The sequence below is a fragment of the Convolutriloba macropyga genome, chromosome 2 (genome assembly GCF_964194025.1).
Source record: "Convolutriloba macropyga chromosome 2, txConMacr16.3, whole genome shotgun sequence".
In the NCBI taxonomy this organism is placed as follows: Eukaryota; Metazoa; Xenacoelomorpha; order Acoela; family Convolutidae; genus Convolutriloba; species Convolutriloba macropyga.
Window position 1 is genome coordinate 28,872,683 of NC_134469.1, and position 21,809 is coordinate 28,894,491.

The 21,809-nt window shown below is 35.0% G+C and overlaps 2 protein-coding genes across 7 annotated transcripts in view; both read left to right on the forward strand.

Moving 5' to 3' along the window:
- LOC142358608 (uncharacterized) overlaps window positions 1-21,809 on the forward strand; it is a 591,411-nt gene that overhangs the window by 203,467 nt on the left and 366,135 nt on the right. The gene's annotated exons all lie outside the window — the stretch shown is intronic.
- LOC142358596 (innexin unc-9-like) overlaps window positions 1-21,809 on the forward strand; it is a 134,197-nt gene that overhangs the window by 110,774 nt on the left and 1,614 nt on the right. For all 6 annotated transcript variants that reach the window (XM_075410035.1, XM_075410030.1, XM_075410031.1 and 3 more), the window contains 4 exons: window positions 6,250-6,434; window positions 6,808-7,112; window positions 7,681-7,842; window positions 10,642-10,842. In XM_075410035.1, coding sequence (XP_075266150.1) covers window positions 6,250-6,434; window positions 6,808-7,112; window positions 7,681-7,842; window positions 10,642-10,842 — 853 coding nt within the window. The remainder of the gene's footprint in view (window positions 1-6,249; window positions 6,435-6,807; window positions 7,113-7,680; window positions 7,843-10,641; window positions 10,843-21,809) is intronic.

The window sequence follows — 21,809 nt, forward strand, 5'->3', positions numbered from 1 at the left end:
CCAGAACTGTTGAACAAGTTCGTCAAGTCCGGGTTCATCTGATCTGTTTCTTGACACATGGAAAATAAATATCTTCTGTTGAGTTGCGGGCTGTTGAGTGGTGGCTGAGATACAATTCTCATATTCACCAGCGAGGGTCCAACCAAGTTTAGTTTTCACACCAAACGGTTGATTTTGATTGCCAGGTATAACATGTGTAGGGTAGGTGAATGCGAATGCGTTAACACCGAGGAGGGCGCCGATTTTGCCATCGGCAATATTTGGGAAATGTATGTGGCGCAAACTGTTGAAGGCATCACAAATTTGATTAAGTTCAAAAGTTTTTGCAGCTGCGACGTTCAGAGACGGGGTGCTGAACGTTCGAGAGAGTTCAAACGATATTTCAGTTGACTTATATGGAGTTATTGTGACTGGCTCAACAATTTTTGAGAGGGACATGCTGTTCTCTGTATTGAGAAATTGTAGTGGTACTGACTGTTGTGTTTCACGGGGAAGCTCAAGAAATTCAGCTATGGCGTCCAATACAAAACTGAATTGGCTACCGGGGTATATGAGGGCGTAGGTATCGAAGGCTTTATTCCCCTTGAGGAATGAAACTGGAATAAGCTGCAATTGCTCATACCAATTCTTCGGTGTTTCTGAGCATTGGTTAATGCTGAACGATTGGTTAATTGCATTGCCGTTTAAATTACGTCGTTGCACGTTTTGCTGGCTTTGGTTGTTGAAAGTTTGGCCATAACGGCTGTTGGGGGCTTTGTTTGTTTGACTTTTCTGTTGAGAAGATGTATTTGGAGTTTGACTTGAAGCTTTGCTACTAGACGAAGCTGTTGGATTGTTACCAGAAAAAAACTTCAGTAGAAAAAGCTGCTGTAGGGCGTTTGATTTGCTTGGCGGGATCATGAAGGGTTGTGTGGTGGAATCCACTGCAAACCTGACATCGTTTTTGCGATGGGCACGATTGTTTGTGGTGTGTGTTGCTCAAGCAGTTTGTACACAAATTATTTTGGCTGACAAGGTTGTATCGATCACTTGGTGAGCACAATTGATACTCAGGGCATGTGGCAATGCTGTGTTCTTGTTTGCACTTCTCACAAGATCGTTTTGTGTTAAAGGTTTTGTTCGGAACGTTTTGTGAAATTGACGGTTGCTTTTGCTGAGGCCCAAAGTTCCATTGTTTTCTACTGTTTTCCGCTGATGCGTTGTTGACTGACACTGAGAGATTGCCATTGTATTGCTTGGTTTGCGGGTTGTTCGAGTTGACAAACTTTGAGGCTTGAGAACTGATGGTTCTTTGATTGCTTTCTCGACTCACTTTGTCGTAGATTTGAGCTTGGAGCCCCAACCACTGTTGAAAATCCACAAGAGTTGGGTCTGAGTTGAGCTCGGTGAGACAATGTTCTGTCCATTTCAGAACCAAATGATGTGGCGTTTTCTCTTTGGCTTTCTTAATGAGTGTTGTAGACTGGAGGTCTGCTGTAAAGCCAAGGTATTGGAAGGCTTGCACAAGTCTTTTCAAAAATGAGGAAAAGGCAATGAAGCTTTGCTTGTTTTGGAAGTTCATTTGCCAGTTTTCAAGCTGGTTAATGAACGCATTAACAACTATAGTACGATCACCGAAATGTCGGATTAGTTCATTCAGTGCTGTCTGATAATAGGATGGATCGCAGGAGTAAGCATGAATCAAGTCTTTTGCTTTCCCACTCACAGAATTCTGTAAGTAAGTTATACGATGAGTGTCTGTAATGGAAGGGTTGTTGTGAATCATCGTGTTGAAATTATTGATCCACTCGTGAAAGTGGATAGGATCACCATTGAAATTCTGAAGTTTCAAAGGTGGCAATTTGATTGAATGCTTGAAATCAACATTTCCTTTTTCCTGTGTTACATTAGGGTTCGAGTATGCTGAGCTTATGTGTTGATTGACAGTGGGCAGTAAACTCTGGTTAATTAAAGGCTGGCTCAACTGATTTTGTCCAGCAGGATTTGAGTGTTGATTAATGCACATTGGGGCATGGATCGTGGAAGTTAATGGAGCTTGACAGTTCGATGGAACTTGAGAGTCAGGAACAAACTGGTTGTTACACAACTGACTGGGTTGTGTCACATTTTGGTTAACTGGGAAAGTGCTGGTAAAACCGTGTTGACTGTTAACAGGTTGTGGAAATTGCAGAGGAGCCGCAATTCCGTTTGATTGTGGAGCTACCTGGTTCGGCAGAAAATTAGGAGCTGCAGGATTTAAGACGGTATTTTGATGCTGTTGTTCCATCAGTTGTACGGTAATTGGAGGAACACTTGCGGAATGTACCCCAGTTATAGGATTAATATATTGATTGGATTGTAGGCAATTGTTTTCTGCCACTATTTTATCAGTTGTACTTGGAAGATGTGAGGTTCTGTTTGCCACTGTGGGTAAGCAGGGGAGTTTTTGCAGATCACAGTTCAACACTTGACTATCGAGGTATCCATTTGTTCCTATTTGAACCTCAGAAGGTCCAACATCCTGTTGTAGATTGGGAAAATTATGATATTGAGGATTTCTGTTGGCATATGAATCCTGATTGTTTCTTCGCTTTGGCAACTTTAAATTAAGGGTTTTCTCCAATGCCGAGTTTTGGGCAAAAAGACCATCTGCTTGTAATTGAATAGTTGGATCTGCCAAAATGAAGGGGTTTGAAAGTGAGTGATTACCTGAAAGGTTCAAATTTTGGATTGGAGGCAAAAGGTTCTGCGACGTGTCAAAGTTGTCACTCAAGTTGATTTGAGCTGTTTCAATATCGCAGACATCTCTATTTACCAGGTTGGAGGCAATTTCAAGTTTCCCTGATCTTGTTGGAGATGTGAATTTTTGGCTGATATCTTTGTCAAAGCAGGGAAAAGGATTCGGAACGTTTATTTCGTTTCCAAGTTTAGTTTTGGATTTTAGAAGACTTTCATGAACTTCCTTTTTAGGATTTCTTTGATGGGCTTCAAGCACATGTTGAATTTGAAGTCCTGGTTCATTAGATGTTTGCAGAAACAGTGATGGTTGTCTTGGCCGTGGTGGTAATGGAGGCGGCTGATTGAAGATGTTACTGCTGGTCTGCTTTCCTTCTATGTCGCGCTGATGCTGGATTCGTTCCTTGTCGTCACTGGGCGCAGGTGTTGATTGCCGAGACAGGTTTCTTCTGCTGGAGATCATGCTGACATCATCTCTAATGCGACTAGAAGACTGACTGAGCTGGCCATCGTCGTCCAACAGATCAACTTGCAGTTCCAGTTCATTGAGGCGAGTTATTAGTGTCGTTTGCCTATTCAATATTGATGATGCAGTGCTCTGATGTGGCTGCTGTCTCATCACTTCCTCTGAGAGTTTCTTGAGCTCTGTTTCCTGGCCTTTGATTTTGTTGATCATCAAAGACAATGACCGGAAACTCTTTTTCTGCTCCACAGTTTTCTCAAGGAGATCGAGCAGTTTCTTCATTGACATTTCTGTCGCTTTGAACATATTGATGGCAAACTGACATTCAGCGCTGTTCTGCTTTGACATATTGGTGGCTGCTGCTTTGTTGTAGCTGATTGTTGATGATGTAGGTGAAGAAGCTCGTTACTGAAGGTGAAAAACGGCTTAGAACCGGAGCGACGCAAATTTTTGATGTAAAAAAAAAAGTTGTCTAAGGTTTGAATGCTAATGGTCCTAGTTTTTTCTTGTTCAAAAGACCGGCGACGCTAATTTTCTCAAAAAGTGATGTCCTAGAATGTGTTTTGTGTGCTAAATCTTGCCTTTTGCGCTAAAAAAAACTTAAAAGCTTTTCCGAACGTTCGCGCGCTTTAATCGACTTTCGTTCAACAGACTTAAATAATTGCTTGTTTTTTGTTGAATTAACACAAGTTTTGGTTAAATAGCTGGCTTTAACTGTTTTAACTAGTGTGTCTGGCTACTGTAGTTGACAGGAAACTTGTGCTTTGCTACAATTATGCAGTTGAACCAATATTAGACCAGAACTCAAATAATTGTTACATTAAACTCCTTTTTCTTGAAAACTTCAAAACACTCGTCTGTTTCCCTCAAATAGGAATAGATTACCAACCAGAAAGCTTATGAAACTACCCAAGAAAATTTGTCTTAACTCCCTAACCCTAACCAAACACTATGATTAATAAATACCTCTCACAGTTTTTGCGAATTTATAACTTTGAAACCTGTTCTTTTTCTAGGAGTTTATTGTTGTTGTGACGGTTAAAGATAAGAAATTAGTAAAAATGCGATGCGTTTAGGCAACAAGGGCTACAGGAGGGCTACTGAATGCTAGAAATTTGCAGAGACGAATCATATTGTGGAAATCTTTAGAACTCTTTGGTGTATTGTCTTTTTTCGGGTTTTGCAAAAGCTTTTTCGTTATCTTTAAAACTGTGTGACTTTGTCTGCTGTTTTTCACTCTGTTTTCGTTATTTATAGATTGCATTGACTCTAATAAACTCTCAAAACTTTCTCCCACAGATAACGTCTGAGATCTGCTTTTCAAAAATATTGAAAGTAGAAAAAAAAAGAGACATCAAATTTTCTGGTGACTACTGGAACCAATTTTCTTCGAAAACTCCTCTTCTGCTGATGGTAACGTCTGAAACCAATAGGGATAAAGGGACTTCGCAGACGGCAACGTCTGAGACCGAGGACTTCTGCAAAAAATCAAGTTTTGGAAGTTTTTTCCAAAAAAAAATTAAAAAGCTAGTTATTTTCGTCAAATGAAAGTTTTGATATTTGCTGTGGCGCCTAATGACTTTCTATTTACTTCCATATACAGGTGAAACCATCAAACCGAATGACAATGACTTGTTGTAGGGGTTTGTTTAGTGGTTTATTCGGCAATTCAAATGAAAATGTAGTCAGAAAATTAGCTTGTGTTTTTTGAATTTTCTGATTTCAAAAAATTTTTTCTGACATTTCTCATTTATATGATACTGATTGGATAAATCGATGAAAATGGCTTTCTGTTTGATTACAAACTAATTCAGGAGAGTAGTTTAAGGGTTTATTCCGCAATTGAAACGGATATGTAGTCAGAAAGCTAAATTGTGCTTTTTGATTTTTCTGAATTCAAAAAATTTTTTCTGACATTTCCACTTTATATAATGCTGATATGATATATCAATAAAAGTGGCTTTTTGTTTGATCGAAAGCCAATTCCGAAGGGTGGTTTAATAGTTTTTTCCGCAATTCAAATGGATATGTAGTCAGAAAACTAAATTGTGTTTTTTGAATTTTCTGAATTCAAAAAAATTTTTTCTGACATTTCTACTTTATATAATGCTGTTATGATATATCGATAAAAGTGGCTTTTTGTTTGATCTAAAGCCAATTCCGAAGGGTGGTTTAATAGTTTTTTCCGCAATTCAAATGGATATATAGTCAGAAAACTAACTTATGTTTTTCGATTTTTCTGATTTAAGGAACATTTCTCTAAATTATGTGCGTTTTTTTCGCATAATTTTCTTTCAAAGTTAGAAAATTGCCTTTACTCGCTTTGAAAATAATATTACTAGTCAAGGTTTATCAATCGAGGTGTTATAGTAACAAAATTTTTTTTTTTTTTGGGACAAAAATCAATTTTTTGAAGGCTTTTTGTCGAAAAAAAAGTAGAGATTTTGGATGGCTCTAACCGGGGAACAGGACATCAGAGGTAACGTCTGAGACCTCGGGCGGACTTCTGCTGGTGACGTCTGAAACCAGTAAAAAAAACAGATCCTCTCGTCGGGGTGACGTCTGAAACCCAATTTCCAAAAAAAAATCGTCTGCTGGGTAACGTCTGTAACCCAATCTTGGCTTCGTCGCTGAAAAAATTGCTTGTCTTTTCTTTTCTGTGACTTTTCTGTGTCTTTTCGGTGTCTTTTCTGTGTCTTTTCGGTGTCTTTACTGTGTCTCTTCTGTGTCTTTACTGTGTCTCTTTTGTGTCCTAAGAGACTTTTGCCAGTAACAGGGGAGACTTTTGTCCTCAAAATTGTTTTGGGGAAAGAAGGTTTTGTTCTTTGAACGAGGGGTAAACCATAAAATGTAAGAGAATGTAGATAAGGTTCAATTACATTGTTCTAGACAGTTTAGTTTGGTAAGTTTTTATATCAGTTTTAAGTTGCGGGAACAACCAACTCGTTTTGGTTGCGATAAGGACAAAAGTCAATGTTTTTTCAAGTTTTACTTCTGACTTGATTGTTGCACGACAGTAAGGTTGGGTTGTGTCGTGATTAGTTGTATTGTTGATTTGTGTATGTGAATAGGTGCCGATCATTCTGGCCCTACAGGGTCTCCTTTTCTACATTCCAAGGACAGTCTGGCGTGCATTCTGCGTGGCAGCTGGCATTGACATTGACAAGATAGTGAACACAGCCACCACCTTCGAGTCAGTCCTCAACCCAGACCTATGGACCAAGACTGTCCGATACTTGGCCAAACACTACGACAGGTATTCCCTCCTCATTTCAACCTTTATTCATGGTAACCACATTAGTACTTTTACAGCATAGCCTGCTTTGGCAAGGCTGGGAATTAACAATCGACCATAGGGTTAAAAATTGATTTGGTTGCATATTTGGTACAAAGCAATTCATTTTGACCATTGGATTTGATGAATGAACGACTTGGGTCATAGCATTTGATGGAGTAGGTATTATGCCCCAAAAGGAATCGTTACCCGATGAGCAAAAATGCCAATGAGCAAAAATGGCCAAACAGAGTAGTAGAATTAAAACTTATTTTGAAAACTAAGTGGACCACTTTGTATTCTTTTCTCTCTCCCACCAAAAGTTATTATTACATATAAACGTTGTATTATTCAGGTACCTGGATGCACAACGTGACATTGGACACGGGGCAATAGCCCGCATCCGATTGCTTGCATCCCGTCTGTTCTGTGTGTGCTCCCGTCGCTATGGCAACTACCTGAACGTGTTCTACATCTTCACTAAGTTCCTCTACTTATTCAACGTGTTTGGCCAGCTGTTCCTACTGGGCCACTGGCTGGGGGATGGGTACCAGACATACGGATTGACAGTGGCTAAAAAGATATTCGAGGGAAAAGACTGGACAGAGGACGGGAGATTCGCCCGAGTTACCCTCTGTGACTTCGAAGTGCGCCAAGTCGGTTAGTGTCGCGAAGATGATGTTTTTATTGAAACACTCACAAACTTCAAAATGCCAGATCTCTGAAGTGCTGGATTTTACGAAGTAGGTTTCAAGCAAGGTTACGTGACTCTGCTATAGTCACTTTGAAATTCTGGCTTATACCTCCAAGCATTATGCGATTCTCCACGAATGCCATATGTTCTCAGTGAATTCATCAAAGCCATGCAACCTATACAAGATGCAAATCTCAGAGCAGGGCTTCTTAGACCATATTTAAGAAATATTTCAAGCTGGTCTTTAATGTGGGCTCGGGACTAACTACTGCGCTAGATTAACAGAATTTGAAATACGACCATTTGCCTACCCAATTACTAAATCATTCACGGTACAAACTAGCTGCTAACTTTATTGTGTCAAAAAGGTCAGCTCATAAAGTGATTATTATCCTGGGTATAGACAGATACCAATCAATATTCATGACAGAGTTTTGAAGTCTTTTGAATTAAGTAAGGCGTCCATAATGCATCTCTCTTTTGCATTAGGCTATGATTGACAGTGATGTATGTGAGTGTGTGTGCATGTGTTAGGTGCGAATGTGGAGTACACGGTGCAGTGTGTGTTGTCGATCAACCTGTTCAACGAGAAGATCTATCTGTTTGTGTGGTACTGGCTAGTGTTCGTTGCCATCGCCACATCCATCAACACTGTCCAGTGGATCATCAGAACCATCTGCCTTGCCGACCGCATGGGTAACTCACTCACTCACTCACTCACTCACTTGCTTCACTTGACTGAGAAAAGATTCTTAGTTCTGTGTGAAGCTAATCTTGATGAGAACATGGAACCAAGATCTTGCAATAGAACAATGCAAGCAAAATGATCAATACACGTTGGAAATTGCATCATCTTTGAATGGTGTGAATGAATTCTGGCAAAACGTTTGCTAGCGTAATATATATATATAATTATATGATTGACTTATCACTGTAGATGGGATATTTCACGAAGACACATTAAATCAACATCATATGCGCTATGGGCAAATGTAGCTCTTTTCGAAATTTCAGATACGTTTTGCGCTGCAGTTTTTTATGTCTTTACTTAGTAGCACAGTGTTTTTTTGTAGGCTTACTAATCCAAACAAGACCTAGGGGGAAATGAGAATGTCTATCCATGAACAAAATTCTCTTGGTGGTCCCGTACCTTAATCCAAGTGCGTTTCAGTACTGGGCCAGTATAAATGGAATTCCTCGCCCTTACTGAATCAGTGACTGATTCATGTCACTTTTTTGACTTGTCAGACTTGCGTTCAGTCTGGTTTTACAATGGTCAGACTTGGGCCAAGTGAAAAAAATAAAGTGCCATACAGTGATCGAAACCACGCTCTCCCGTTATCAAGACGTTCGTTCTCCTTACTGCGCCACCACGACTGTTCAGAGATTGACTTCTGTGCCGTTAATATAAGCTTGAAAAAAGCAAATTTCAAGAGAGAAAGCGAGCAAAATATATTACTTGGGAGACTTCCAATTACAATGGCCCAGTACTGATTTACACTTGGGTTTCGGTACGGGGTTTAATTTCTGTAGATAACATCCCTCCCACTGATTTGAAATCTGCCTAAGTGAATCAAAGTAAATACTGGTGAGGCTTAAATTTGTCCGCAACCACAAGTTGAAAATATTGATGTTCTGGCTTTGCTTTGTTTGTTTGTTCGAAATAATCATTTCAAGGGGTACTGTTCATTCATTAACTTTTGATTGATCCGCAGTTCTCCAGTTCTCTTCTACTTAGGAAATTTATACATATATATATATATATATATATATATATATATATATATATATATATCTTCTTCCTTGTTGTTCAAAGAAATTTGTTCAGCAGATGCGTTGATATTGAATGACGTAACTCTGTGGTTCCTATTTTTTAATAGATATATGCATGCGAGCAACTTGCCCTTATTTTATACAAAACTACCATTATAATTTTAAAATAGAACTCTTGATCAGGTGTTATTGTTTGATCACCATAAAATATCCATAATCAGTCACAGTTCTAAAAAATGAAGGACCAAAAATAATAAGAATTATCAAAAAACATAAAACAATGTGTTGCTTGTGTCTTTTGCCTATTTTTTTCATTCAACTGAATAGAAATAACTTTCTGCAGAGCGCTTTTAGACATTAGTTGATACTAATTCATCACCTTCAAATCAATGTCCTTAAGTATTTGTTTCCAATATTTTAAAATAAAGTTTCTAATTTTGCAACTTTTTTCTAATTTGTTCTGCAGCAAAATTTCGTTAGAAAGCGTTACTATTTGTGCATTTTTGTGTGCATGGTTTTCCGCCAGTCCTCGTAATGTACTGTTTTGAATAAAGTAAGAACATTGTGATTTGTAAGAAGACAACTCATACCTGGAAAGACTTTAGCAAAGCGTAATCAATCTATTAACTTATAATTATATTTTTTCCTCTGAATTTGTTGTGATTTTTTGATATTTCATTTAGCTGAAATTCTTACACAATTTTTAGGTCAAACAATGATATGAAAACTAAACGAAAAACTTAAAATACATAAAGTTTTTCTTACACTAGAATTAACGAGAAAAATACCCGGAAGTTGCCTTCTGAAAATTTTCAATAAAATGCTCTTCCTTGTGTTTCTTTCTTAGAATTTAATTCCTACGTGAAAAGCCGCAATAGGTGATAACAAAATCCACGGTTTTGTAGCTAATTATGCGATTAATTGTATTTAATTATCATCGGATTAAATTGTCGCTAACACTGTATTTTGTTGTGAGATAAAACTTTTGAAATGTGTCTTACTGATTTCAAAATTTTAAGCTGAGGTATTTTTTGGCCAAAATTTTTATCTGAAATTTAGTTTGGTAAAAAAGAAGTAATTTATGTTCAAAAATAGGGTTCAGACTACGAGTTCAGTAGCAGTTCTTAAATTTTTCAGTTTTTTGTGGAAGTCGGTTACTGATTTCCCTTAAAATTAGCTTAGGTTCTGCATGTAACCGAATTCGGCAAAGTTTATATAAATTTCATGTATTAGAATAGCGAAATGCAATTAAATTACATTCGCGGTCAAATTTGGGCGAAGTAATTCATGTCTGCCTTTGCACTATAGTCAATGGTTTAAAATCTTTGAAATTATATGGATGTTATTCGAGTTTTCAGCGATTTCAGAAGCTTTACTTTTTCTTAGTTTATCAATTTGTTCTATTTTTTTCTGCTATCGGGACCTTTGTTTTCCCTCGATTTGTAATGGCCTTTTTGGTTACCATCTTGTTTGCGATTTAAAAAAAAATAAAGTCGGAAAAAGTCAGCGAAGAAAGTGCTTGTTGTTCATTCTCCATTCAATTTGTTTTTTTTTGCTTCCATTTTTTGCCCAAATCTTTTCAGCTCTAAGGTTTTCGAAGAAATGGCTTTGGACAAAACAGACAAGCCAAAAAGAATTATATGATTATATTATATTTGTTTTATAACTGGCACATGTTCGATTACTATGATAAGAGTCAACTGACACATGTGTTGTGTGCAGGATATATCAAGAAGCACCTCAAGTTCATGGACAGATACAATTCAATGGAGGATAGGAAGATGGTGAGGAGGTTTGTCAATATATACTTGAGGCCAGATGGAGTCTTCATGATCAGACTGTTGAGCAAGAACACCAACTCCATCATCGTCAGTGAGCTAGTAGCCCAGCTATGGGACCAGTACCTCAAGAAGCCAGACCACAGTTAGTAGACAACCAAACCCACACCCCTTTGCCCAACCCTTCTTCAAATTATCCAGCCGTGTTGAGGAGTATTACCATTTTTTATTTGAAAGCAAACATCGTTTTTTTTCTTGTTTTCCGTAGGCACTTACGCTCAAATTCTCCTTTTCATCATTCTTTTATTCGTACAAATTCTTTTAGTTTATTCTATTATGTACCCCAACCCCCCCCCCCCACACACACACACACAATAACACATGGGCACGGTTTCCTTACAAGGTGATTAATCCTCGAATTCCTCATAAATCAAAATTATCACAGGATTGACAGGCCTGTTTTATGGCAATATATACCGGAAAAAGTGGTCTCCGCAAATTTCCAGCAATTTTTGTAGAATCCCGGTTTTTCCAATGTTTGCATTTAATTTGAGCACAATTGTAAACAAAAATCCACTGAACTTACACAAATCATGATTAGATTGAAAAATATCGGCAGCCAGAATGGTCAATATATTAAAAACCAATCCATTTCTATATCATTTCTATTTGAAAATAATCAACACATAATACCAAAACAAAGCCTAATTGAGAGTTCTAGTTGAAAATTTGCTCTCACACAAATTTTTTTAGCAATCCTCGCAGGCACTCTGACTTTGCTTTTCATTTGTCCAAGCTCACACTACGAGCAATTTTGTACCTTTAAAATTTTTGATTTTGGCGTTATTAAGCCAGCCATTGACCAGTATTTTGAGCATCTAAACTTAAATTTCCTTTGTTAATGATAACAAGTCAAATAAAGTATGTCAAGTTAGTATCAACTTTTCAATTTTAATAATTGTACTGTTCTAAAAGCTGTAAAGCACTATTTTAAGTCAAGTTTTACATTGGCTGCCGTGATGTTAATTCAAATGCAATTCATCAAATTTCTGTGCATCATTGAAGAACTCTTCGGGTCTAGAATCATCGTGCAGCAGTCTCTTGGAAAAATTTCGATTTTTTCAAGAGACTGCTGCACGATGATTCGAGACCCGAAGAGTTCTTCAATGATGCACAAAAATTTGATGAATTGCATTTGAATTAACTGATGCAACTTTATCTACTGGTGCATATGTCTGCACGTTTTGCTGATAAAGTTTTCATTACGAGCGTTAACTGGTACCAGATTTTGCTATTAAATTTACTCATTTTTGTAGCCACATTTCACTTTTCCTATATCAAATTAATGCGCGTTTCACACAAACGTGATACGTACTTACAAACGTAATACGTACTTACAAACGTCGAGGATATAAAGACAGTGCCCTAAATGGAAATTTCAGTCAGTGTTTTTCACTCTTAAACGCGAACTTGAAATATGGATTCTAATTTTCGCCGCAAAATACTTTTTGTGGAAGCCCATTCCACAAAATTGGCGTATTTAGATTTCACTCAATGTGGTAGCGCACATTGTGTTTTCAAAGAATGGAAGCAAAAATCAGTTTTAAAGGGAGCCTAATTCGCTTTTAAGTGAACTGGCTCATAATATTACAACATTTTACCAATTATCATTAAAACACAATTAACTAACAAGGGAAGCATAATCCACAAGACATCAAAACGTGCAAATTTAATATTAAAGAAAAATTGAAGAAAATTTTCCTTCAAGGAAAATTGAAGAATTTTGCTGCAACTGATGATAATTATATAATTTGGAAAAAAATTCTGCAATTAATCGGGGTTGGAAAACTGATTTATTGGCCCTTAAATTGTAGGCCTTTAAAATTTTTACACAAATACCATTATTGATATCTAAATATGTTTACTGTAATCAAAATCTAGTATTTCGTGCTCTCTTCGCAAAATATACTTCCAATAAAAGTTTGGTGAGCTTATCGTAATTGTCCAAATTCGCTTTATTAAAAACAAATAGAATTATATGAAATGCCATAACCGCCAAACGCAAATAATAATAACATTTCGTTGGACGTATTTTACATCTTAGTATATTTAATTGCCGTATGGAAACTACTCACACAAAGGTTAAGCGCATTCCACGTTGAGGGGATGTAAGTGCCAGTGACATTCTATGTAACTATTTGTTTTTTGAGTACCAGTCAACGCTAGTAATGTTGTTTTCCAGTGGATCATTTTTTTTCTTACAAAAAACGCCATTTAGAAAATCATAAAATATGCTCAACTGAATCTACCGTTTTAATATGAAATCAACGAAACCATATGACCTCACGCATGGTTTCGTTGATTTCATATTAAATTGGCAGTATGAGTTGAGATTTTTTCATGACTTTCTAAATGTCTAATTTATGATTCCCGTCTTTCCTATTCAATATTTTGTAGTCTTAGGAATGTTATCTAAGAAATCATTATCGTCTTGGTATCTAAGACACCATGTGTCATATGGTTTGAAGACTCTGTCAAAGTATAATCAGGGATTTCAATAGAAATATCTTTTGTTTTAAATAGTCGCTTTTTTCTTGGGTCACAACTTCCCCCTCTCTTCAGATTACAATATGCACTAAGCCTTTTATATTGGTTATAGTTGCAAGGGATGCATTTTTACATTTTATAAAAGTGTAACTGTTTTGAACCTGTTCGCCTTCATTCGAATGATAAATTGTTCGTCTCATGTTAATGAAGACAGTAACCAAATTATGTCCTTTGTAACAGAAGAATCCTTGATGAGGTAACGTGTATTAGTTTCTTGTTTTATGGAGTGTGTGCTTAGTCGGAGAAGGATCACATACTGATATAGTTTATATGAAGGCTATAAGTGTTAACAATATACACCTATTGATATATATATATATATATATATATATATATATATATATATATATATATATAGAAAGCATGAAACTTCTACTGTTTGGCTTCGGTAGTTATTTGATTTTTGTAGTAATGGAACTTCAATGCCTCACCAGGATACAGGTCTCAGAGAGTAAGAGAGTTGTATGCAAAATTTCGACCCTGATGGAAGCCACATTGCGAAGAAGTCGAAAAAATCATTGTTTTTGTCATGAATCTTTCGAATTAACATGAAAGGTGCATCTTGGACACATTACAATAGCATAATAATTAGTTTTTGAACTGTTCCCTTGAACAACTTTTCTGTGTTATTATGCTGTTCAGCTCACACTGACTGATATTACATGCACTGGCTTCTGTAGGTGTGTACGTGTGAGCACTGTAAAAGTAATTAAGTGATGGTCTGTTTAATGATCTTTCTTTATGAAGTCAGAAAATGAAAATGAAACAACAAAATCTAATGATACATTATGGAGACCTGGTTTATGGATGCGAAAACAAAACAAATCTGAAAAGTTTACAATGGTAACAACATCGATTTTTGATAAACATTTTCTCCTTAAAGACAACTGAGAGCTTACGCGAACTACGAAATTGGGGGGGGGGGGATTTTTCATTCATCAATTACATTTTGATTTGAGAATATAAGAACAAAAAGGCTTGAAAAAAAACACTAAGTGACCAGGGAGCACAACAAGGAGGCTCGCTAATGTGCGATGGCACATAATGTTCCAACCCCGCTCATCCACAATCTTGTCTCAATTGTTCACCAATTGAAGCAGAGACATACTGCCTCTAAAGAAGTAGTTCAATTCCGAACCAACGATACGGCAGATATGAAATTGGCTTTAATGCCAACTTCTAAGTTTGAAAAAAAAAACAATTGTGAACGACTAATTTAAACAAAAAAAATTAATCCAAAATTCAAACTCTATCCCGTTTTCTAAGAAGTCTTTTAAGAAACACGTGGTCTCCAAAAAATTTTGAATAAATTATAATTTCTCAATTTAGAATTATAAGTAAGCAAAGAAGTTTAAAAAAATGAACTCTGAACTCACTTATAACTCTAAATTGAGGCTACACAAGCTATATAATCACGGGATATGTCACGATATTGGTAATTCATTCATGCTTGCGCTTGGAATTTATCAAAACGATTGCATTATAAAAAGGTTATCAACTCATATAAACAAAAATATGCGGAATAATAGCAATTTCTTTGTAAAATTTTTGTGTTTTCCAATACAACCTCACACTAAATTCTCTAAAATTGAATTGACACCAAGAAAAAAGGAACGGCAGATATTAAATCAAATGAAATGCAATTTCACGTTTTCTAAATAGAAAAATTTTACCAAGTAAACAGCAGATTTTTCCAAACAATAAAAAATAAATTTGTTGGAAATCAACATCTATCCCGTTTCAAAATACAGTTCCAACTACTAATTTCCGACTTGACTTATTGAGATTTTAATAAATGGTATTTGAGGGCAAGAGAAAAAGCAAAAACGGGCTTAACTCAGACTTCATTAAACTTTTTGAATAAAACTGAAAATCACACTTATAAAAATTATTCATTGATGAGTTAACTTCAGTCCACTACTAAAATCAATGAGACCATTCAGAACCCGGAGCGTGACAAAACTACTCAAGAAAAGTATATAGTCAAAATTTCAAAACATACGTTTTTACTAAAAACAAGTTTCAAAGTAATGAAAACTTCAGACTATGAACTTCATGAACGTTCATTTAGACCTCATGAGAACTTCAGTGAGACCTATCAGTATTGAGACTTCGTAACAAAAAAAAACAAAAAACAAAGAGCAAAAAGAAACAATTTATTAAAATATTTTCAGAGAATACGTTTAGCGCCAATGAGAATAAAGTCATTAGTTACTGCGGACAAGTTCAGACAACAGCATACGTTCATCATTGAAAAAAAAAAGCATCATTTTAGGACAGCTTGTGCAAGAATTGATTTCTTATAAGGTTCATGGATTTCGAATTTGAAGATAAATGTGGAGAAAACCGCGCTCATTTTCTTCAAGAGACATCTGTTTGACAGAGCAGTACATTGACTGCGAGATGTACAAGAAAAACTCAATTTCATTATTTGAGAGATTGTAATTCAGTGAGCACTAAAACAAATTGTGCTCATTTCCATCAATGTCAAAGAATGTAACTCAAGGTTTTTTTGGACGAGTGACAAAAATATGAATTTCAATATGTGCTCGGAACTTTTTGTCGTCTAATGTCCTACGAATAATTGTGAGATCAAAAACACTTTGCACAAAAAACCTGCTCTGCTCTTTTAATTTATTTCACTTATTTTACCTGATTGTTCCCACTTTTTCAAATGGTGGAATGTATTTACGACGCCGGCTTTTTTCCAGTCAAATTATCACTTTTTGTTTACGCCTTGTAGGGAAAAAGACGAACATCATTATGTGGCTCTACGGATCTAGTTTAGAATAATACAAATAATGTCTCCAGTAGCTTGAGAAAGGTGAACTATGTAAAGCTGGGAAGGAAAAACTGAAGAGGACAAAATCGGTCGGGGGAGTGGGCTGACACATATTAATGAAATTACAGCTAAAAGCAGCAAAATTAATAGTAATTTTACCTAACTTGAATGGAATTTTGATTTCCACGAGTAATTCTTTACAGTTTCAGTCCTAAAAATTAACAACTTAAGGTATTTAGCCAAAAATTCGAAAAAGAATCAATTTTGTTTTCAAAGAATTTTGGAGCTCTCAAAACAGCCAAAATAAATTTTGAAAAAGTGAACCTAAAATCAGAGAAATGTTTTTGAGAACATTTTTTATGTTTCTTAAAAATATCAGAAATATAAAAATTAGTGAGATGTAAGAAAACGGGTTTCGTGAGAGAAAAAATAAATTAACAAAAATGTTGTTGAAAACTAGACTTTGAAATAGATTTTTTCGAAATTCATATTTTGTAAGAGAAGATACTTCAAATTAATCTCGTCTAGAATAATGCCTTGAAAAAATTCAATAGTTAGGGAGTTCGGATCGCCTGTTGCTAAAATTATCTGTGGACTTTTCCTTCAATTTCAAAACCAATTGGTTTTTGATCGTCCACAAGTTAAATAGCTTTTTCTTCGAAAATTAGAAAAAAATCCAGGTTAAATAAACAACCTTAAAATTTTTTTAAAATTTCTTAAAATCATATTCCAATGAGTCAAAGAGCCACAACATAACTTTTACTAAAAATCAATTTTCCTCAAAACTACAATACTATTAAATAGCTGCACTTTTAGAAACCTTAATAAACTATAAAATTTACTCTATATTGGCTCCAAATTCTGCCTTAAATATTGTTTGAAAACAAAATTGTTTATAAAATCCAGCTGAAAAGCCCTCTAGGAAACTTTAAAGATTTAATTGGTCAATTATGCCCCTGAAACATCAAAGACGCCAAACTTTTCGATATATTAAAAAATATTTTATCAAAGTTTAAAGTCTAATGTTAAAATTACGATTACCAATACAATGGTCCGAAAAAGTCACACCTCATTTTTTGAAAATAAATAAGAATAAAATTGAACGGTTAGGAACCTGTGATAAAGACTAAACGACAAAAAGTATTTGAGAATTTTTTTTGTTTTGGGATTCGCAATTGTGTTGTTTGTGAGTTTTCCACGTTAATACGTGTGTCTGTGCGCGTGAGTAAGGCGAAGCTTTCAAACTGAGCTACACTTACCTTTCTAGAATGTGCTGTCAGCAGAAAAAAGTTTTCGTATGAATTTTTATCAGCAATTATTGTAAACATATGTCTTTTTTATGCAATTTTTTCGCTTGACTGTTTTTCTGCTTCTCCAGAATAATCTTTGTCTTCAACAGTAACTTTTTCACGCACTTCTTCTTGATGTTTGAGTGATTTCAATTGCTCTCACTTCGAAATAAAAATTGTTGGTCAAACAAACCAACAAGGCCCAGATAGCCGAGTGGTTGCTACCACCGCCGAGGTGACGGAATTGGACCCATTTGGCCCTTACATTCAGCGGAAATTTTTGCACACATAAAGAAAAATTTATCTAGGCTACAGCCTCTGAATTAAGTAGGGCCGCCTGTCATTTAGACTGCGAGAGCAGTTTTCCGACGTTAGTCGGTTTATGTTTGTTTGAGTTGTATAATGGAATATTGCACGTATTCAGACGAGCTGTTTGGTTATTCTAAGTGAGCAAAAGGTTTCCAAATTAATTCTATGGAATAACATTCGTTTAATTCCACTTTAAATGTTATGGAAATTATTTTTATGTTATTTTCTTTTTCAAGACGCCAAAATACTCTACCCTATCTAGTTGGAATAACTCTGAATATTGCACCACATATTCGAAAAGATTTGAAAAAGGTAGTTTAGGATTCAGTCAAAAATAAGCTAGAAAACAATTATGTGGTTAAAACATGAAACATGATTAAATCAAGATGAACTCAAAAAGAAGGATTGGTATTATTTGTCTGAATATAACTTTCCGACCACGCTCAATTTTTTACTTAATTGTCTACCAAAAGAGAAAAAAGAGAACAATTGTACAAAAATTTTGTTAGTGCATTTTTAAAGAATGGAGTCTGAGATTTAAAAAAATTTGAGATCAATTAAAATAAATGAAACCACTTAAGAAGCTGCCATTAAAGAGACTATGAGGCCAGACAATCATCAAAGTCAAATAAAAACAACAAACTTTAATTAGAGTCAAATATTGAAGCTTGTTTTTCAACTCACTAGAAACGATATGTGATTTTTCATTAACGACAATAGGTATCAGGTCGACAAAAGAGAAACGGAAGAAATTCAAAATTAAGTTTTTATTTTTGAGAACAATTAATTTCATTGATAATCAAACTCTTAGCTTTCAGCTGAAATGATTAAATAGAATCAATTATACCATTTTACGGGTGATGTTACTACAAAAGCAACAACATTTCAAGTAAAAGTTGAAATTTTTGCGAGAATGCAGTGTCGCAGCCGTTTAAATTACGAACAATTCATCAATTACGAATTCTTGAGACGACAAGTGGACACGTCATTAATGCGATAATTTAGTTAAAGAAAATTGGAAAATTCATCGTATCGAAGACGTAAAGAATTAGTTAAAACATAAAACTGCTATAGAGGTTAAGTTTTAATTCAAGAAAAAAAAGGTTATGACCTGTCTTAACAGGGACCAAGTTAAAAATATTGACTTTTTCATTGTTCCAACAAACATATGGATATCAGGGTGATAATGTTTCACGACGAGAACGAAGAAAGTCAAAAACGAACAATTCTTTCCAAAACATTAAAAAATTTTGATGAGGACTGTTAGTATCAAAGCTTTGAAACCATTAGATAAAACATTTGGGTTACAGGTAATAAAATCTAATTCACTAGATAGATTTTGCTACCTGTTTTTACGAATACTACTCTATGACTCGACAGAAAAAAGATAGAAAGCGGCAATTGGAAAAATTCACTGATGTTTTCTTAAATAAAATATAATCAAAACATAAGAAACGTTAGAAATCAACTGAAAACAAATCATAGTTTCGTTTTTACTACTTAAGGAGAACAATTTGACCATTTTTAGCGAGACTAAATTACTAAACCTCAATAAAAACAACAAAGTCATCAAAACACGAGACATCAATTACAATTTGCGCAGAAAATTTATCGAAAAATTTAATAAATATTTATATTTTCGATTAAATGGGTCCAAATCGAAAATATAAATATTTATGAAAATATTAATAAACTTAAAAATTTGGAGTTTTTTTCTGGCAACACAAAATATGTTCATTTAGACCCATTTTCATGTAATTCGTGAAAAATTGAATCTTGATTTGTTTTTGTTGTAATTTGGTAACTGAAGTGTTCTAATCATTGTTTGTAATCATTGTAATTCGTTAATTCACTAATGAAATCGTTGTTTGGTAATTAAGATTTGAAAAAAATTAATAGAGTCAAGTCCCCAATTAAGCGAATAGATGAGGCCAAAACTAGTGATGCTCTCACTGCGTGTTCATTTGAAATAAATAAATGTTAGGGATCTTAGAGAAATAGACTATTTGTCAACGAAAAAAATCAAAATATCAGAAATAAGTGACGAGTTTTGGAAAATTTCGAGTAAAGTTTCGAAAAAATTGACAGAAATTGAGTTCCAGTACATCCTCATAAGAAACTGGAACGGGAAAACAAACATATATAACAGACATGTGTAAGCAGTGTCTAGGTCTACAATTCCGGTAAATTAAACCAAAAGTGCTACAGAAGAACCATTTTGGTGCTGAATTTAAAAAACGGAAAGCCAAATTTTAAGCAAAAAAAGTCCTATCAAACAGTTTAGCGAGCTTTTCTATGCATAAATGTAAAAACATCAGCGCTATCAGTAAAAATATTCTACCAAAATTGATCAAAATTTGGGAAGAAATTACGGAAGATGCGAACAAAAACAACGGAAATCATTTGAATGTTTGCAAAATTTTAAAATTCGTTAACTCCATAACATGAATATATCAATTACCCGCAACACACAACAAGAAAAGCAGGTGAGCTTCTCCCACTAAGGTGGTGTTGGAACAACAAGATCTTTATTTAAAGAGGCCCATCAAAACACACCAATTGTTCTTCTTTTTACATAAATTCCTTAAATTCAGAGGAGTTTAGTGACGTTTTTTGCTGTAAGCACGTGCGGTTCCATTTAAATATTGCTCTGTCTTTAAGAGCAATCATTTTCAACTCTTTGAATCTGTTTTCGTCGGTGGTTTGAATTTCCTCTGATTTTTTTCATTGGCGAAATTGTGTTAGCAAGACTGAGCAATGACTTGACGAAAAAAGGGATAAAAAAGCAGCAAGTTGAAAAATTTACTGATGTTTTCCTATATCAAATATATTCAAAGTCATAAGAGCCGTTAGATACGTCAGATTTCAACCGAAAAGTAATCAAAGTTTCGTTTTTACCACCTAAAGAGGGCAGTTGGAACTATGATTAGCGAGACTAAATCATGAGACCTCAATAAAAACTAAAATTGTATCAAAACACAAGAAGTCAATTAGAATTTGCGCAAATAGTTTTTCGAAACCACAAAAAAAACAAGATTTTCTCTCTGGCAACACAAAATATGTCCATGCGGATCCATTTGCATGTAAATAGTATCTGTCAACAATTAAATGTTGATTTGATATTGTTGTAATTCGGTAATTGTAATCGTTGTAAATCCGTATATCGGTAATCAAATAGTCGTTGGGTAATTACGATAAAAAAGAACGGAAAATACTTAAATTGTAATAGAGGCAATGCCCCAATACGATGCGAATAATTCATGATGAGGCCAAAAACTAGTAATGCGCTTGCTATCTGGTCATTTAAAACACATATTAGATCCAAAGGTTATGGAAATAGACAATAATTGTCAACGAAAAAATTCAATATATCAAAAATAAGTGATGCCTTTTGGATAATTTTTGATCCTCATAAGAAACGGGAATACGAAGATAGTTGAGTTTGAGAAGACTGTGTCAGCCGTGTCTAGGTGTGCACTTCTAGCAAATTGAATCAACTTGTGCTAAAGAACCCTATTTGGTGACAGTTAGGCTGAATTTAGAAAAAAGAAAGCCAAAATTTAAGCAAAAAGGTCCTATCAAATAAAGCACTGTCAGTAGCAATATTTTAGCAAAATTGAAAAATATTTGGACAAAATTTTCGGAACAATCAACAGAAATTGGTGAATGCTCACAAAATTTTAAACCCCGAAAACTTTGTGCGGTGAATATATCAATCCTCCAAAATTGATAGAACAAAAAAATCAGTTGAGCGTATAATTTCTCCCCCCTCCGCTCCCCCACAAAGTTGGGGTCGGAACAACAAGAGCGTTATATGAAGAGGCAGATCAAAACACACCAATTGTTCTTTTGAAGTTAAGTTGTGCATTTTTCTGCAATTCAATAACAGAAAAGAACCGAAATTTGAGCATTCTAGTTTCTTCGAACAAAAAATCCTCCATTTTGATTTTTTGAGCTAATAGTATTAAGCGTTTATCACGTATTTTTTTTACTTTATTTAATTTCTCTGGCTTAAGAAGTCAAAAGTAGACTCAAGCTTCTCTAAATTAGTCATCGCACGTTTCTGACTTAGGGTTCAACTTGTCCTTCGATCAGGACCTAATTACGTAAACGGTTAAAAGTGAA